This window comes from Ixodes scapularis, unplaced genomic scaffold (genome assembly GCF_016920785.2).
Source record: "Ixodes scapularis isolate PalLabHiFi unplaced genomic scaffold, ASM1692078v2 ptg000683l_1___fragment_1__unscaffolded, whole genome shotgun sequence".
Lineage (NCBI taxonomy): Eukaryota > Metazoa > Arthropoda > Arachnida > Ixodida > Ixodidae > Ixodes > Ixodes scapularis.
The window spans coordinates 1,873,281-1,892,725 of NW_024610019.1; the positions used below are offsets into that span (position 1 = coordinate 1,873,281).

At 43.6% G+C, this 19,445-nt stretch overlaps 1 protein-coding gene across 1 annotated transcript; it reads right to left on the minus strand.

Annotated features, from left to right (window-relative positions):
- Nucleotides 1-177: 177 nt before the first annotated feature.
- On the minus strand, nt 178-18,919 carry LOC120842364 (female-specific histamine-binding protein 2-like). Its single transcript, XM_040213458.1, has 4 exons — nt 18,818-18,919; nt 10,237-10,403; nt 10,082-10,164; nt 178-263 (listed from the first exon to the last, which is right to left on the minus strand). Exons 1-4 carry the CDS (start codon nt 18,917-18,919, stop codon nt 178-180), a joined length of 438 nt encoding a protein of 145 aa, XP_040069392.1.
- Nucleotides 18,920-19,445: the final 526 nt, after the last annotated feature.

The following is a 19,445-nucleotide window of genomic DNA, read 5'->3' on the forward strand; positions in this document are numbered from 1 at the left end:
AAGCCTCCTATCTTGTCGCTGCAATTAGTGGTGATACATCGTAATAATTTACATTGCTTATTTGTGTCTATATTTAATATAAAGCGCAACCTATGTTGTGATGTGCAGAAACTACATGTAATAAAAAAAAAAATTAACGTGGGGTAGACCGTAGATGTTGAAATTGTGAAGGCCGCACTACTTACTTTTTTCGTCTGTTCCCAAAACGACAGCCACGTCACAGGTTCCGTAATCCGAATAAACGAACTGAACTCTAGTGGTCGCTGCCGTCGAACAAACATAGTAGACATATATTAGGAACGGCAATCGCCGCAGTCCCTGATAGCTTAAGAAAGACAGGGTGTGGCTTATTATGTTCAAGCTTCTCGCTTCCTCAACGTTCTTGTCTTCTAATGTCCCGATCTGATTGGCTCAGGACCAATAATGAGTAGATACCTGGGTCGTGCCGCACCCTGCGTTTCTTAAAGCTTTCACATTTTATAGGCAAATAGTTGAAAGAAACATTACGTTAAACTTTCTTTTTAAAGCCGCAATTTTCAAATTCAAATTCAAATTCTTTATTAATTCCTGAATCAAAGAAAGGAGGCAGAGAAAAAGCAACTAGCAGGGAAGAACAAACATAAACGTAAAAACGCTAGCATTTGACATATTCATTATAGCACGGGAAAGACATCATCTATATTGCTAAAAAGAAGAATGTAAACAAAAAGGAGAGAAAAAAGAAACGAAAAAGTATGTCAGATATAACAGCACGCGCAAAACGCATACATCCGGATGATACTAAACTAACTTTTTTTTTTTTTTACAGGGGAGTAACCATTAGACAAAAAAGTGAACGTATTTGTTTGGCGGACACACTGAAGATATCTATATCGAGTTCATAAAAACGATTCAGAAGATGGGGGAGTATGCATTTTAACATCCGATTCCAATAGTTCGTTCTTGAATGTGGCACTATCCATACCTCAGCATTACGCGTTGGATAATTCGCTTTTCTAAGTTCAAATTCGGAAATTGATAGATACATATTTTCGTTCTGTCTAAAAGACCTTTTGTGGGAAAGTGCTAGTTTATAACTATAGTGATTTGGAATTAGTACTATATTAAATTTATGAAATATTGGCTTTGTTTGATCTCATGGGCTTCTAAATATCCTCTTGGATGCTATCGAAAAGTTTCACTCGTAAATAAAATAATTTTTTCAGCAAAAAAAATATTCCGACAAGCTGGCATCATCTAAAGGCCCGTATAAACAGGACACTACAAAAAGCGTAAGGCAACCCGACTCCTTGAAACTTCAGCAAAAATGAAGCGGGCGCTTCAATTTGGCCGCTTTCTTGAAGCTTTCTTGAAGGAGTCGTGTCGCCTGACAATTTTCGTGGCCAATTCAACATCACGACTTTTCTCCTCGCCTCCTCTACTTTTCTTTGGCGTCGGTTCTCGTCACATTTGACTTCACACGCCACCTGCCACTGGTGTTCTCTCGCGGCTCGCTGACCTCGCTGCCGCCGTCGTCTCGGCTGGAAGCCAAAGAGGTCCGCTTCGGGTGGATTTGGGAGATTCCTGCGTCGAAGCACGCATTTCCTTCTCGCATTAAAAAGGAACGACACCTTCGCGTCGTTCCCTTTCCCGTTTTCAGGACTTGAAAAACGGCGGGGGCCTTGGGCGATTGACCGACAGCTAAAAGAGCGTGTGAGTTGCTCTCCGGACCCACGTGATGAGCAGATAAAGGGCGCCATAAAGGGCGCCGAAAAGGGCACGGGCGAGATTTAAATAAAAAACTCCCCCTCCCCCTCCCCCCCCCCCCCCCGCCCCCGCAAAAAACAAAAAAAAAAAAAGGCCGGAAGCGGGTTGTTGAGCGGTTTGTCGGAGTCGTGTTGCCTGACGACGTTTGCAGTGTCCTGCTTGGACAGGTCTTATGGTGCAGCTTTTTGACTTTCGAAGGCGTTTATCTTGATTTCACTTTTAATGCGAAATCATTAACTGGTCCCATGGAGCGAAGCCGGCGCTGTCTGCGACCGCGGAAAACGGCATATGAATTTCGTCTGTAACAGCAAAAAACGGCAGCTAAATTCCGTCTGCAGCAGCGAAAAACGTCGGTTAAATACATACTGGCTGCGACGCGTTATAGTTCTAATGTGACACATGCAGCATACCACCCGCGTCACGCGGCTAGAAATATAAAGTGCAGGAATTATACCACATTTAATAAAAAATAAATGTAAATGTGCGGTATGTGCCCACAGAAACCCTCTTCCTAGTTTTGCGGCCCACGCGCCGGTAAAAGGGAAAGGGTGGCGCGCGCTTGGCTGCCGCTATTTCCTCCCTCTCGGGTCACGTGTCAGGCGTGGCGGGAAAGGGGGGGGGGAGGAGAGTAGAAGGGGAGCGGGAAATTTCCCCTATTTACCCCTGCGCACAACTCTGTCACGTGCTCTACGTTCTGCATTCAGCCATGTCGCGCTCCCCGGCCGGCCTGTGCGGAGGTCAGTGGGGCGCACTGGTTGTAGGAATGCGCTGCATGCACTAATGCTTTCGCATTCCCACACGTAGACAATATTAAGTGTCCTCCTGTAATATTTTGCCATCCAATCTCGGTTCGGGAAAACAATAACATTTCATAAGGACTTGATGTGTGTGGAGCCAGTTTTTGAAGTTTCTGTACTCAAATTTTGTAATGAACACGGCTGTAAGATTACTTTCAATATTTTCATTGTTTTAGTTATGGAAAGTTGCAGTTGATTAAACCTAAGGCACGCAAAAATTGTAAACTTTTTCACATTGACTTTTATTTTCTTTTAAAAGTCCTATAATTTCTGCAATTTATACTAACACTCTAAAAAATCCCCATGCGTCTGCTTTCCCGCACAACACTCGGAGAGCCAATCAGTGCAACTTATGGAGGCAGCTCAGCGAATAGCGATGGCGAAACATCTGTTTAGACCAAAAAACGCAGTCTGAGTTGTGACATTAAGCAATGCAAGCGCGACGTTTTGTATTGCTTAATGTCACAACTCAGACTGCGTTTTTCGGTCTAAACATATGTTTCGGCACCATCATTCGCCGAGCTCCCTCTGTAAGTTGCGGTGATTGGCTCCCCGAGTGTTGCGCGGGAAAGCAAACGCACAGGCTTTTTTTAGAGTGCAGAGCCGCGTGACAGGCGTGTTATGCAGTATGTTTCACCGAAGGAAGAGGTCATCATTATTACCTTTTCTCGTTGGGTTCTACTCAGGGGACACTGTGTTAGTTTATGTACTTTTAGGTAACTCCTTGACCGATGAAGTTATAAACTTAAAATTTTACATGTCATTTTCTTTGTCAGGTATGAATCTGCCCCGCAACTTTCACATAAGACTAGAGGCACATCCCCACATTTGCTTTCGAGCGCGGTGCGTTTAGAAGCGGCAAGCTGAAGCGTACCGTTGCTAAGAGAGCTTGTGCCAAGCTTGTACACAAAGTTGCGTTGACACACAGTCGACTGCAGTCAAGAGCCAATAAGAATGCGGTACTGTCGGTAACGGCTGAACAGTAACGAAGTTCAAGGTAACATGGCGGTGTCCGACAGCAGCGTCGAAGTGGTCGATCTTCAGACAATCTCGCTGGCTCCCACGGCATTCTGCCCGGCTTGAACCATGACAGCCTCTGAAAAACTTTGCTCGAGGCGTTCCTTGCAGCTCCCCGAACGAAGAAGTCGCTTGCGTGAACGGAGAACCGGATTCGCATCGTCGAGTGGTGCGAGCGAACACGTGACCCTCCTCTCCTTTCTTTGACTTCTGACTGGTCTATCGCAACACGCTCCCGCTACTGCCGCGTTCAAGGGAGTTTTCGTTAACCGCGTTTCCCCCTCCCCTTAGCCCTCCGCAACGAAGAAGCCGCTACTGCGCCTGCGCGTCGACGGCCTTCACTGTGTACAGTGAAGGCCGTCGACGCGGGTATCGTAGGCGGTTGCGGAGCGCGTTGCGGGACGGCGAAAACGATCTACGAAAACTCCCTGATGACCCGGTCTCTACTCCCTTGCGGCGCGTTGTGAGGCACTGCGTGACGTCGCGCATCGGTCCGTAAGCAACCGCTTCAAGCTGTAAGGACGCCACTCTCCACTCAAACGCGCTCAAACGCGAATGTGTCCTCGGCTGGTTCAGCCACTTTCGACTGCTTAAAGACCGTGCCTTCAAACAATCTCTTACGGCGAGAGTAGGGTGCCCTGATGCCAGCGCCCTCCCTGCGAATAGTGAGGACAATATGCGTCGTCTGCTCCGGCAGCCGACATTACGGTACACACTACGAACGGCGGTATGCACAGCGCAAGTCCATTAAAAAAAAAGAAAAAAAAAAACGCACTTGTTTACAAGCTTGTCTTCTGGGACTCTAAAACAAATTAGTGCTGTTTCTGTTGAAATCTTTATGACATCAGCGAACAAAGGTCAGAAAACCGTGCAGAAACGTACGCACAGGGTCGCTTGTGTAAAAAAAATAAAAAAAAATACAGGAAACGTGTAATTTTTATCACTCGCTAGTTCGCGCTCAAACCTGATCTCCGATTGCACCTCGTCGGCTTTTAGTTCAATGTTATGTGGACGATACTTTGGGATGCATTATAACCTACGAAAATTAAGCTAGCTCGATCGTTCTGTCGTAGATTGGGGATCAGCAATGGTTTGACCTTGGCGAACCCATTAAGCGTGTGGTGTCCTCGTGCCGCCTGTGTGGGGTGGAGTAGGCCTATGTGTGCGGCAGGGGCGCAACCATATAAAGTATGCGTGTGTTGCGTTCGACTCGTTCAATGCTCTCTGGTCTTTGTCAGCATTATCAAACTCTTGCTTGAATTTATTCCCAAAAGCTGGTGTGAGAATGTAAAGATATGTGTAATCGAACATATGCGGATGGAGATCACGTACGATAATGAAAAGTGCCCCTGATGGGTACATTTATATATATACATGCTAAAACAAAAATGCTTATGCTGGAAAATTTTAATGGGGATTGAATTGCGGTGTGTCCACATTATTAGAAAAAAATAGAATAAACCTGCCGTGCGTCCCAGGCTTGATCCCTGACGAGAGGAGTATCGTAGTTGTTTTTCTTTTGTGGTAATTATTCCGAGATTAAGCTAAGTGTGGATATTATTACTATTGATTAAGCCTAACTAATTATTTCCATTTCTTTGATTATTCTGAACAAGGACTCGTATGGAGTATACATGCATGTATGCGCTGAACTTTTGAATAAAGGAGGAACGTTTCAATTGCACGTGAGGTGTTCCCGTGGAAATATACGTATAAGCACACTTATGCGATGACCCGGGTCGATTGTCAATCCACTTCTTTCCCTAGACAAGCAGAAATAGTTCTTGGAGCTTGTGATCAAATGTTTTCGTGGTGGATATTCCGGGATGTATGGATACGATTGACAGGCGAAAAATAACGTATTTACAGGATGTGTTGGTCACGTAGGACGCGAGTAGAGTGCTGCAGTCGGTTGCTTTAATCTCGTGATAGAACGAATTCTCGTTCATAGCAATGCGAGTGCAATGGACCTTTTCCGAGAAGCGTTCTACGCACGCGCGACGCCCGATGCCAAGCGGCGGAAATCGGTACGAAAAATCGAGGGAATTCGGAACTAGGCTGTCGTTCAGCGAGTAGAACACGTAATTGGAGCATATATATAATTGTGTTACACAAAAAAAGAAGGTGGACGGAAAGAAAAACACGTCGTTTGCGTCCTGTTTTTCTTTCCCCTTTTTAAAGTCGCGTTGGGCACGCGCCGCAGCTCAGAGAGCGAAGAAACTGGTAGCGTAGCTCCCATTATCATTTGGTAGCGCAGGTAGGTCACTTCCTCGATTTTTAGTTCGTGCAGTCACCGTCTGGTGCCGTCGGGATGTGGAAAAGGTCCATTGAGTCTTCATTTGAAGTATGCGTTGCAACATTCAAGTTTTTACTGGAAGGTGAATAAGAACCTTACGTGCTATTATTGAAAGTAGGTTGTTTGTGCTTATGTTTTCTTATTACCAGTTATGGGCACGTTACTGCTGAAATCTAATAGTGTTACAGTTACAGTTACTTGAAGGAAAAAAGTAACCCTGCAACAGGTAGTTGAAAAACTTGAAAGATCAACTTGGTACAGTTACATTTATTTCGCTAAAGTAACGCCGTTATTTCGTCGTTACTTGACAAAAAAATATTAGAAAACATTCAAAATTAACCTGTCTTAATATGCCTTTAAATTAGTTTTTATGCTCCTCAAAACATATTGTTGTTCACAACATGAACTTTGATTTTGAAGAAACTAATATTTTTCTCAATAATCAATAGTAACATATTTGGTTCTTCCTATTTAAATTTTTACCATGAATAGCTCCCTGATCAAAATCTTAACTTCAGAAAATATTCGGGTAAATTTACAATATGAAAAAGGATTTATTGTATCGTCTTTGGCTAAATTACAGGGGACCTTAGTTTTTTTAGATATTAAGTTAGCAGATATTTTCTGATGACCCATGACGAACTTTAAAATAAGCTCGATAACTATAACGTATAGACGAATAAAAAAAACTCGCGTCTAGGTCTTAGGCATATCCAATCATGGTGTGGGTTTACAATCGGTCAATTCTAATTTAGGATTTCATTGGTGAGAAGAACTGGGATAGAAGCAATAAAAATGAGTGCAAATGTGAAGTCATCAATAATATAAGTTGAACCTTGTAATCGGCTTTGTAAGTGTCTGCTTAAGCCACACGAATTCACTCGTTGGTCGAATCGTTTTCTACTGCGTGCGCAAAGTTCTTCCTGAAACCAGAGGCATATCTTAAATAATTGGAGGGCAATGTTGCGACAACAATCCTCTGTCAAACCCGTTGAACACGGCAGCGGTGCAAAAGAAGATCTAATCCAGGTACAAATGACCAGTGCGCATGGAATTCTAAACGGCTGTTGCGATCGTTTCTCCGCCAGTTCCTAAGCAGATGGGACACGTTTGCCTACCTCCATCTCACCAGCCCAACTAGAAGACACCACCCGGAATGCCCACGACGTGAATGTCTATAAATCCATTGATTCCAATTGTCCCTAATCCCAACTAAGGGCGGTCTTTCAAGTTCAAGGAAGCACACAAATAAGCAGAACGTTACACACGTTTCGGGGGAATACTCTTTGTCAAGCGAGGGGACGAAGGAACCAGAGCAATGGGCACAGCAAGTGGGTGACGGCAGGCAAGGCCGGTAATTGGGTTGCAGAATGAGGGAATGGAGATCAAATGGGCCTAAAGTCGAAATTCCTCAAGAGTGCACTGGGACTTGGACGATTCAAAATATAGGGGAAGGAAACAGATGCTTGGTGGCAAAACGACAAGGTTCGAAAAATCGGTTGTGCCGTAAGCGTGCGGGCGTTTGAGGCGACAATCACCAAAGACTGTCCTTCGCGAAGAAAAGAGAAGCGCTTTAAAGATGCCGCGCTTTGTTTCATCTGCGTGCGCTGTAGGCCATGTACCATACACATGGGGTACGTACACAAACGTCCACATCCTTCAGTTGGCGTGGCCACCTTGGCCAAGCATCGTCACCCCAAATATAGTTCATTTTCATTTTTAGTTTTTTCCTCGTGGTACAGATAACTTCTGCAGCAGTTTTTCCTAAAAACGAAACTAGTTACCGGTAGCGCGTTACTAGTGACTAGTTACTGCTCAATACTGATTTATACTAATGTTAAAAATGCGAAAGCATTAACTGTCCCATGGAGCGAAGCAGGCGTTATCTGATGTTTGTAGCAGCGAAAAACGGCACCTGAATGAGCGAAACGGCACCAAAATACCCATTGGCAGACAGGAACGGTACCTGAATTCCCATTTTGACTGAGCGAAACAGCACGTGAATTCCCATTCGCTGGGCGAAACGGAACATAAATTCCCGTTGGCTGGGCGAAACTGCTCGTAAATTCATATTGGCGGGAAACCGGAAGCGCCTAAGAAAAAACAAAACACAAAGAAAAGCACTGCAACGCACATGCCTCGTCACGGAACCCGTGGAACCGGAGGGGGTTGCCGCGCCTGTGCAGTGGGGGGAGCGTATGTCGCCGCCGGGGAGAGCCGTGTGAAGGAAGACGTGGCGCGTTGCTTGGAGGAATACGCTGCGTGTATGAATGCTTGCGCATTCCTACACGTTCATACTACAATCCTAGCTGTATTAAGGCAATAGTTACATTGAATCAAGCATAAATTATATTTTGTTCTTACGTAGCTTGAGCTTATTGAGAGATGTGGATTAGTTGATTGCAAATATTAAGTAAGTTTAGTAACCCTGCCAAACGGAAAATATAATATATCTTTATTAAATGATAATATAGGATTGAATCACCTCGCGATCCTGAGTGAAGATACGAAAATCGCAAGCTGATTTGCCAGGCCTATAAAGTTACTCAATGAAAATTATATTATTATTGCAATGTAACCTGGGTATAATATTAGAATTCAGTGCCCGCATGCGTTTACATCGCTTCCATGATTTTAAGTGACACCTGTCTAGCCGTGTTCGCCGTGACTACCTCTATATACTTTTTCTCTGTGATCTGTTTTGCTATGTCCAATCACTGCGGTTCTCGCCATTTTGTCAAAAAATTTTTGCATAAAATACGCATTCCCACAGCAATATTTACGTGAGTCAATGTTATCGACTTAATAAAATAACATTTTTCTGTCGACGTATTATACGCATACTTCGTGCTATTCCTTACCGATTATTACGGGGTGTAATATTTTTCCCATTTAATAAAGTGTTTTCTAGACCAGTTTCTCTGTGCATTTTTTGTTTTAGCTTATAAGACACGCTTGTATTGTTACGACGGTCGATCCACGCACGTTGCCTTCGCTTCGGCGCTTCGACGCGCGCCCTCGATGGCCTTCCTTTGCGACGTCACGAAAAGAGCGCTACGGCCTTAGCTTCTATGGGATGTTGGTCGGCGCTGAGGCCCGGTGTACCGGCGACTCGTGCCACTTGACAGCTCATGCAACCGCCGACCGGTCGGTTTTTAGTTTTGTTTTCGGAACAAAAGAATAATATAGAAATGAAGGTAGAAATAAATTACATTATATTTTCGTGATGCGCCAAAGACGTTTTATAGAAATTACTGTTTTATCTTATTATTGTTATTATTGTTATGGTGAAATTACTGTTACTACTGCTAATGTGAACGCCGCGAAACTCGGACTTCGACCGAGGGTCGGTAAAGCCCCGACTCCTAATGCCCCTTCAGGGGCATTAGGGGTTGGCAGGAGAGCGCGCATCGAGGAACCCTGGTGCCGTATTTCCGGTAGCTGTGGAACATTTGCGGTTTTCGGTATGTTTTCTTTTCTTTTTCGCACATCATTCTTTCTGCCTTGGATTGAAAAACTTTTGACAATGTTATAAAATATAATTTCTGATACACAGAACGTACATTTGATGTTGCAGATGCCGCGAAACCTTCGATCGAGTGAACTTCAGTTCCTAGGATTACCTCATAGATGGAGCCATCGTGCCAGTGTGTTCTCTCGTCGTAAAATATTACAAAAACTCGGTCCTAAGCAGACGCATGTGTGTGAACGGGACCTTACACGCAACGTAAAACCGCAATAGACACTGTGCTGTGTAAATCGACACTCCCAGAAAAAAGAAAAAGGTATATTCTTACACCCCTTGTCAGATATACGACACCCCGAAACTTCAGTTCGACGTAGAGCGCGCTGACGTCGAGCCGTCGTTCCCAACTTTCACAGGCGGCTTGATAGCCGAGTGGTACAACCTATTGAAATACCTAATGTGCGTGTTATTGACTGCAAAAAATGTCATCGCGGTTTTCTTGGAATTACTGCAAAACCTCAGTGTTTCTTTTCTGTAGTCTTCGATACGCACTTTAGCTGTTTAATGAAATATATCTCACCGTTCTGAAGCACCTCGTAAAATTTGAGGCCGTCTGTTCGAAGTCAGCACTCTGTGCGTCGAAATGAAGTTTTGGGGTGTCGTATATAGGACAAGGGGTTTAAGAATATACCGTTTTCTTTTCTGAGAGTGTAAGGTATGATATCCAGATTTTAAATAAAGTAAGAAATTCCGGCTTACATGTGTCACCTCCCTCTGTATTGCTCATTTCGATGGTGTCGCCGCCTGAAGAAGTCACCTTGATACGCACATTCTTTTCTGTCCTAAATTATAAAGTCAGTTCCTTGTAATCAGGCGAAGCAAAGAAGGGTAGCCAAGGGCAAGTGTATACTTACAATTCGGACGTCTCAGGGTTCTTGTACGTCATTCTGCTCTTCGTAGTCTTGGTTGCGTCGTCTTTCTCGGACAATTGTATGGTGACACATTCCCCGGTGCCCCCGAGGCCTTCATCATTTTTATAGGAACGGTAGATGAGGTAAAATTTGTTTTGCAGAGTCACCGTCTGCAAAAGAAAGATATTGAAAACAATCACTGTCTTAAGCTGCCCCCCTGTGCGGTACTTGTACTTCCTCCATCACCCTAAACATTCTGCAGCGTCTGCTCTTCCGCAGAGCACTTAGGAGAGCCATCGCTGCAATCTATGAATGACGGAATTGATCATATGTTGAAATCTAAAAAAAGAAAACTGACTGCGCTGTTTCACTGAGCTTAATGCTTCAGCTGGCTAAATGCCACAACTCAAAACGTTATATTTTTTTTAAAGCTTAAAATGCTTTTTTTTTTGCGCTACCCGTCATTTCTAATTTGTGTCTGTTCGTCCCTCCGTCCGTCTGTGCATTTTTCGCCAAATTTAGCGGGAAAGGCGTCGTCATATGATGTTACCTCACGTCAAGTGACCTGTACTCTTTGGGGGAATCGACGTTACAACACCTATCCGTCAACTAAGTTTCCCCGCTAAATTCAGCGGGAAAATTCACCTATTATGGCCAAAACATCTGTTCAGTTTCGCCTGCTAAATTTAGCTGAGAATCGACATCACGTGACTTGTACACTAGCTACGTCAGTTTATAAATAGAGCGGGAAAATGCACGTCCTGTGACCTCGACACCAATCCAGTTTCCCCGCTAAATTTGGAGGGAAATATATAGTCGTGTGACGAACCGATTCCCTCACCAACTCCGTATACACATAATGAATAGACCAATCTCACTAAGCGTTCAGCGCATGCGTGACGCCGCCATAACTTTAGTTCACAGGAGGCAGACGGCAGTGCATTCGAGGGCTCGTGCCATCTTGTGCTCCAGACGCGCAGAGCCCTAGCGGGGTTGTCGCACGTGCAGAAAGACTAATGTTTCCTCGATGTATTGCGGAAGCGGTGGCTTAGTGAAACTGGCTGGTTATAGGACTTTAAGAATAAAAATCGCTGCCAATTAAAAAAAAAAAAAGTTTCTCCTGCCGGAACATCTAATCTTGAGCTCCAGAGACGTGGGCCAAACGCGCCCCGCCACTGGACTCGGTCGTCTGCATCGCCGTCCGCTGTTGACCATGGCAAGAGTTTGGCGCCGTATTGTTTTACGAAAAGGGAGTTGCGCCTCGTAATTTCAGAGTTTTAAACCCATCAGTGAAATACATCGTTGACGACACGTTCAGGTGGCTAACTGCAGGCGCCGATTTGTACGGCTTTGTTTAGGGTGAGCCTCCGCATTTTAGACACCCTATGCATTGCGAGTTAAAAATGCACAAACATCTCTGACTCTGACATTTTTACTTTAAATTTTTTACTTATGACCTCATAATTTTTTTTTAAGATATAGCACTCTTTTTTTTTTTCCTATATTTTTCACATGGGGGGTACCGTCTGTATATAATTTGTTGGTCTAGTAGTTTATAAAGAAACATTTACAGCGCGTCAAACATGTTCTAAGGTCAAAAGTTTCGAAACTTCAACGTGCGAATAAAAACACCATTCTTTTGAATTAAAAAAATGAAGAAAATTAGGTGAAGCATTTTAAACCACGTCGTGGTGTTTTTAAATGAAATACATGCTGCATTATTTTGTCTCCGTCTGAAATATAGCGCTTCAAAACGGACATATTTGGCAACATTGACATTTTACCCAACATTGATATTGATGTTGTACCTTTTTTAAGCTTTACTGCTCGATTTTTTCTGATATATTTTCCACAAAAGGATATATCATCTATATATGTATTGATGCTTTAGTTTATGTATTAAACTATCTATGGGCTTCAAACATGTCTCAAGGTAAAAAGTTCCGCAACTTCAACGTGCATTAAGAAAACTTTGTTTTTATGTAGGCGAAGCATTCTACACAATATCACCACGTTTGCATAAAAGAGGCATGTTGCGTTATTTTATTTCCGTCTAAAATATAGCGCTTGGAAAAGCGCAAATGTGGCTACTTTTCCATTTCGACTTCATATTTTTTTTTTTATTTCGTGGTGTTTAAATATAGAGCATTGGAATTTTTTCTACCATTATTCACATAAGTAACTATCATCCGCATATACACACAAGTTGTTGCTCTATATTATAAGCAAAAATAACAACGCTCCAAACCTATCCTAAAATAAAATGAAATGTAACTCAAATTGAACATGCAATTTAAGAAAAAAATCTTTGGTGTGTATATCCTTTTTTAGTTTATTTCTCTTCAAACTAGGGGAAGAGGGGAGGTAGAGAAAAAAAGCTGCCATTGCAGCTTGACGGGGCCTCTACCTCCCTTTACAGTACAGCGCAAAACAGGACATCTGCAAATGCACATGCAGAACCAAACAAATTCAAAATAACCACTTGTATCAGATTTACCACGATTGAAAAAACAATACTAGTTACATCAAAAAAGGACATTTTCACATTATGTTCCTCATTCAAAAACGACATCACTCTCCACCAGCAGTTCTTTAAAATTTCTCTTGAAAATCGGAAAGGAACACTGAAAGTTTACATTTTCTTCCATTTTGTTTAGCAAGGAAAAAACTTGATAATCCAGTTGTTGCTTGCCGTAATTTGTTCTTACTTTGTTTTTTTTCCAGATATTTGTTCTCAGTGCATGATCTGAGCTAACATTCTTCGGGATTAGGTATAGCTTCCCTTTTTGGATAAGCTGAAGTAATTTAAAGTAATATATTTTGTTAGCCTTTAGTATAGTGAATCTTTTAAACAGTGGATCAGTACGCAAGTCCCGCCAATTACGCTGAAAATTGTCGAGCATCCGAAGAATTCGTTTTTGAAAGACTATTATTTTATTATAGTTCGTCATAGTTGTGGTACCCCATACCAATGCACCGTATGCTATTTTTCAGTCACATAAAGAATAATGCAATTCCTTTTTTAACCATGGAGGTAGCAGTTTATGAATTCTATATACATCCTATTGATTTAGACAGTTAAGAACAAAGTTTTTGTATATATATATATATATATATATATATATATATGTGTGTGTGTGTAATATATATATATATATATATATATATATATATATATATGTATATATATATATATATATATATATATATATATATGTATATATATATATATATATACACTGTATACACACATGGAGTTTCACGAAAGGAGGACAACTTCGAAAGTGCGAAAACATCGCGTCGCAACAAAAAAAGACTTGTGTCGTTTTGATCCTGGGCCAGGGGACATTTAGGAAAATTGTTAAAGTCCGGAATAAATAAACTGTTAATTACTTTTGCGTTATTAACTTTTAAGTATTGTGTTTAAGGGTATGTTTTAATTAGAAAATTGCTCAACATCATCAAAAAACAGTAAATCAACAAATTACAGAACGATAGAAATCCCGCGAAGCATTTTACGGCTTTCTTAAAAACCGCACAAATTCGACGGGTGTTTAAGTTTGGGTTTGCAATCGGAGCGCAACTCGGCCCCGAAACCGCCGCGCCCCGTGGAGAAATAGTGAAACCAGCCTCTGTTGAGTTTTGCGAGTACACCGCAGCGCACCAGTTTGCGCTGTTCTCGCGCAACTGCGTTGCAACTGATCACCAGTGTGCCTGCTGATCAGTTGCAAGGTTGTATTGGTTTATGGCATGACCTTGAATTCAGTACACCTCAGAGGGGCACTGAAGTGGATTAATAAATCGTCCATTTATTATCATAACTCAATCTGCAAGTTCTAAGCAACCTAGAAAGCCCAAAATTATGTTCAAGAGCGGCCGATTTCTATATTAAAAGCGCAATCAAATATCATACCACGCTCCTCTTTCTACACCGTGGCGCAGGACACCAGGGAGCGCCACCAAACGGGAAGGCAGCATGGCAGAGCACGCGACAGCCAATCACGAGTGACGGCTTCCCGGCGGACTGATTTTTTGAAGGCGCGCGTGTTCTAAAATTTAGTCCGCCGGGAAGCCTTCACCCGTGATTGGGTGTCGCGTGCTCCTCCCTGTGGCCTTCCTGTTTGGTGGCGCCCCCTGGTGTTCTGCGCGACGGCGCAGAAAGGTGGGCGTCACACGATCTTTGATTGAATTTTTAACAGGAAAATTGACCGTCCTTGAATGTAGTTTCGATTTTTTAAGGATGCTTAGAACCAGAAGAATTAGTTACGACGGTAAATAGCTGTTATCCGAATCCACTTGAATGCACCTATAATACAGGTCGAAGTACTAAGGTTAAAAATGTGTATCGTTTGACACAGTTCCGTCGTTTAGAAACCTTTTTGAGCTCTTCAATTGCCGCTAAGAAGTCTGCAAAAATGTGAAGATTGCGGATGGTCGGCATCTTGGTGGCTAAGAAAGGGTAAAAGCACAGGCGAGCTGGTGAAGAACTTCCATCGTAAACCGGAGACACGGAAAAACAAAAAAACGGACACAACAACAAGAAGTCTCAAAGACTTGTTGTTGTTGTGTCCGTTTTTTTATTTTTCCGTGTCTCCGGTTTACGATGGAAGATCTTGGTGGCTGCTGCTTGTACAGTAACGTGGATGGCCTGTAGTTCCATGACAAGAGGGTCGACTTTCTCAGATGCATATCGCTGGTGCCCCTGAGTGCAAGTATGTCAAAGGAGCAGATGAGGAAGGAAAATCGGCAGCCGTGTGGGAAGATCGCTGCGTCAGTGTAAGCTTGACAGTGGTTGCCGTGCTGTGTTTCGGGGAGCCACGTTAAAAATACGCATGTAGCGCAGCAACCGCTGGTACAAACTGCTGTTCCCTTGCCTGTTCTCGTTGAGAGATGAGTTTCGTGATTGTGTTCAGCCTCGTGTGTTTTTGTAGGATTGAATCTAGAGTAATCCGGAGGCAGCGTCGTAAAAGCGCGCATTCCGTCACGATTCCTAGTTTGATATTGCGACCACTGTGCCGCAGTGAGTTGTTGGAACTGCGCCTGGTATACAATTCGCGGTTGCAAGATCGCACGAACCAGCCGTCGAGCAATGTCTGCACGGGCACCACCAGCTTTCGGCGCTATGCGCCCATTGAGATGGAGTGGTGGCAGATGTTGGCCTAATCTTTCGGAGCCCTTGGTTTTGAATATCCAGGCGCAGTATCCGGACATTCGTATTTTTAGGTATTGTTATAGTACCCAGCTTGAGTTGAAAGGGGGCCGGTGTGAATTCCTCACATCCCGCCTTGATTGCTACGCAACATTGTGGCATTTTTGCAGAGATATTTACAGCCCAGCTGAATCTGAATAGTTCAGAAGAATATCAAGGGCTTCTTGGAACAGCTTGGCTTGCCAGAGAGGTCCTTGTGTCTAGTCCATAAAGTGCCGTTGACAGCATAGATGTGACATTCGACGTCCGGAACCTGATGGAGTTGCCATGCTAGAGGTATTAGTGTAATGTTAAAAAGAACCGGAGACAAGACGGTGCCTTGGGGGACTCCCCTGTTGGATGTAAAACATCTCTCTCATTGTCCATCCAGCCTTATAGCAAAGGTTTGATTCCGAATGAAGGAGTATACAAATCGAGTAACCCGCGGAAGAAACACCAGCTCTAGGCGGACCTCAAGTGTGTCTGCTTCTTTTGCAGGGCTTGTGGTGACGTCAGGACGCCGAGCTCTGATTGGCTTTGATTGAAGAATGGTGTGTAGACCTCAAGGCAGCTTTCTTTGAGGTCTACCCACTATCCATCAATCAGAGCCTAACAGAGCTCGGCGTCTTTCTGATGGAACCGCAACTTCTGCGCAAGGAGTTCACGAATTGCAATCCGCATACGGTTCGTCATTATTATTCTGTAGTCAATATTGTCATACGCTTTGGCAATGTCTCAAGCTACAATTGTGCATACAGCTTGACCTGTATGATGTCGTCCATCAAAATCGACAGGCCCTTCTCAGTACCCAAGAACGGTGGGAAGCTGGTTTTCGCGGGCTGATATTTGCCGTAGCTTTTGAGCCACCAGGACACTCGTGTGGCTACCATCCTCTCTACAAGCTTGCAAATCGTCGGTGTAAGCGAAATCAAACCGCAAAGCTTGGAGATTGTTGGGTGTCTTTTCTGGTTTCCGGATAGAGCCGCAATATAATGCTACCTGTCAGAGGGGATGTCTCCTGTCACCCATACTTGGTTGATGGCCTCCAGGAGTGTGTCAAGGGCCGGACCTTTCAGGTTTTGTAATACCTCAGTAGAGACACCATCGTGACCGGGGGTTGTGGGTTTCTTCGTAGCTTTAATCGCCGCAATAAGTTCAGATAAGCTAAAAAAACTAGATAAGTCTGCCTGGGAGTTGGATTCAGACTCGTCAATATCGGGGTACTGTATGGGTGAAGCCTGATCATATTTGGGAAAGAATGTTCTAGCTGCGTAGGTTGCAAAACTTTCGGTACGCTTCGCAGTGCGAGACGAACACAGGCAGCTGGGTCGGGCTGTTTTCCCCGTTGCTCCTTGGAGTGACGCGTGCGTCAGAGAGCTTTGTTTTTAGTTCCGGTCCCAAGGCTATCACACCACTGAAACCACCTTTATCTGGAAAGCTGTTTCTCATGCCGACGCGCTTCGGCCGCAAGATGGTTCACACGGGATCGACTACCAGGCATAGCCGTCCGGCAACACGTGACATCTCGTACCACGTCATCACCATGTTCTTGACGGCCCGAGGTACATGTTGCCGGAAGGAGCCGGAAGTTTCAGTTTCGACTTCTGCTCATGCTTAAAATTAAATTTAAAAATACATATCCCATTTTTCGCGAAGCAAAGGCCGTAGTGTCCTTTACTAGGGCTTTTTAAGGCGAAATCACTCATTATTCTGATATCTTCGGAATTGAGCGAAGTTGCCCTTTAATTCGACCTCAGCCAACACTGTGATTCGACGAAGTGAATCAATAAGTGCTAAAAGCGCATCATCACGGCGCTGGTCGCCTTTATAAGCTTTCTGTTACCGTGTAAAACAATCACGCAAAGTGAATGCTGCTTAATACTGCGCCATTTTTATTTCGTCCGTGATTGGTTTAGCCGTTATTAGCAAACGCAGAAAGACAACGACTGCCGTGACCAAGCACTTTTGGCGCTGTATGATTGGCTCCATTGGATCGTGGCGTTTGCCGAAGTCAGACCTAATGTGAAACGGTGTATCGAGAGGAATCGGAAACCGTGTTTATTGCTGGACACTGCTGCAAGGTTCAACGCATTGCGTCTGGTTTCTTAATCGTTCTTAATCAGTAGGCCACAAGACCCTGCTGCTGCTTTCCGTAGATCAAAGTGATGCACACCGTTTAATATCGCGGTCTCTATCGAAAACGAGAAGCCCGCAAACGCACGTAGGTGTTTTTGGGGCGCCACAGAAGGGCTGAACAGTTCTCGTACTGTATGACCGAGTTCCACTATAACGACAACCATAAAGAAACAACAACTACATGTCGAAAACACATGCAGCATGCTCGAGATGTTACCTTTGGCAGGCGTTTAGTCGTTCGGTGCTCGTGAAGTAAGCACGAGTGATTGCAAGCCTGCAAAAGATGCCCTCGCCTGCATGATGCTCGTGTTTGAGCATAGCTTCCTATATTCTACAAAGCATGTCAAATCGCAAAAGAAAGTTTTTGAGGCTTGTCACTGTCGTCTCTTTCGCTTCCTCGCTCTAGTGGGACTCGGGCATGAATGACACGTTTTAGAAGAATAAACGGAGAAGAAAAGGAAAAACAAAGAGCTTGGCTCGACCGCACAGCAATTTCCAGATCCTGCACGTTTCTTAAATAGGCAGCAGAATACTGAAAGTGGGCTTCACGGAGATTTCAGCGAAATCAAGAGGCCATGAAAGAAATTTTGGGCTGGGATAAAAAACTTTAGATTGGAATCTTACAAATCGCATATCGTTCACCGGGCCAAATTAAAAAAAAAAAAAAAGGTAGAAAGTGAAACCTGCTTTTTGGTACAAAAATTCGAAGATATACCAGACTCTTTCGTACCTCATTTCCTTCGAAAACTTTCCGCCTTTTCACTGTGCTACATCAGTGGTACCCAAACCACGCCAGCCTACACTAGCTCAGGCATTGGACACGAGCACTGCGTCACTCGGACGTAGGCGCTCGGAAACAATCAATCCGTCGACGAATATTTGAATTCGCGTTCGTGCCTAATGATTGCCGTGACGGCACTTATTGTCGCTTGCGAATGACACGGTCCATGGTTTGCTCAAAAAGGAAGGTGGAAGATTGGAACTATCGTCCCAAGCACGTCACACACCACGTGATTTCTCATTTCGCTTTTCATGGCCCCTTTAAGCAGCTTTATTGTAAAATGTATGTAAAATAACGCAAATTTTAAATACTACAACTTTAAATTGTAGTAACTCTACTATAAACGGCGAAGCTACTGTAAAATCTAAAACGATATTTCAAACTTTAGGACCTTACGAAACATATACTTTCAAAAAATGCGTGGGTTTCCAAGAAAAAATGAGAATCAAGTACTCAAGTAATCCTTTTCCAGTTCTTACCCTCCAGGCGTCCACAGGTGAACCGGTTGAGGAGGTGTCCTGAGAGCCAACACTGGCGATGGCGGCCACAAGGCTAGCAAACACAAGCAGTGTAGGATACATCTTGACTTCTTCAGCACGACCAGAAAGGGATATCTAAGTTAAATAGAAAACTGTTTGTTGGTCACAAAGTTTCAATTTAAACTAGCATTCGTACAGAAAGAAAGGAGTAGTAAGAATATCGATGGCTCACCTCAGCAGATATGTTGCTTCTTCGGACCCCTGTTCAAGACTGACTCTGTGTACGAGGCAAAGCTTCTTTTAAAGGAACCGGTTGGCGATAGGTCAGTGATGATCATTCCTTTGATATTTCGCCTCTTAGATTTCACGTGATTTCTTTGTCACTGCCATTTCGCTTGATCTTTAAATCGTTACATTTCCTTTTGTCGTTTGCAGTTTTCAAGTTTCTTTTACCTCTAAAAGGCAGGACAATGAAAACGTTTTCGGTCAGTTTAACAATTGAAATACAGTATAAAAAATGGGCGTGACTTTTACAGCGATTTTTTTTTATAAATATTGACGTGTCCTTATCATCCACGAAAAAGACTTAGTTCCCGCGTCAACAAGGGGAGAGGAGGGAGCGATGATG

Bases quoted from the DNA above. Each gene is read 5' to 3' on its own strand.
- LOC120842364 (XM_040213458.1), bottom strand. From the start codon at position 18,919: ATGTATCCTACACTGCTTGTGTTTGCTAGCCTTGTGGCCGCCATCGCC. The intron at 10,165-10,236 runs GTAAGTATACAC...TTTATAATTTAG, and splicing joins AACCCTGAGACGTCCGAATT to GACAGAAAAGAATGTGCGTA. The intron at 264-10,081 runs GTAAGCCGGAAT...GTTCGACGGCAG, and splicing joins TACAGAGGGAGGTGACACAT to CGACCACTAGAGTTCAGTTC.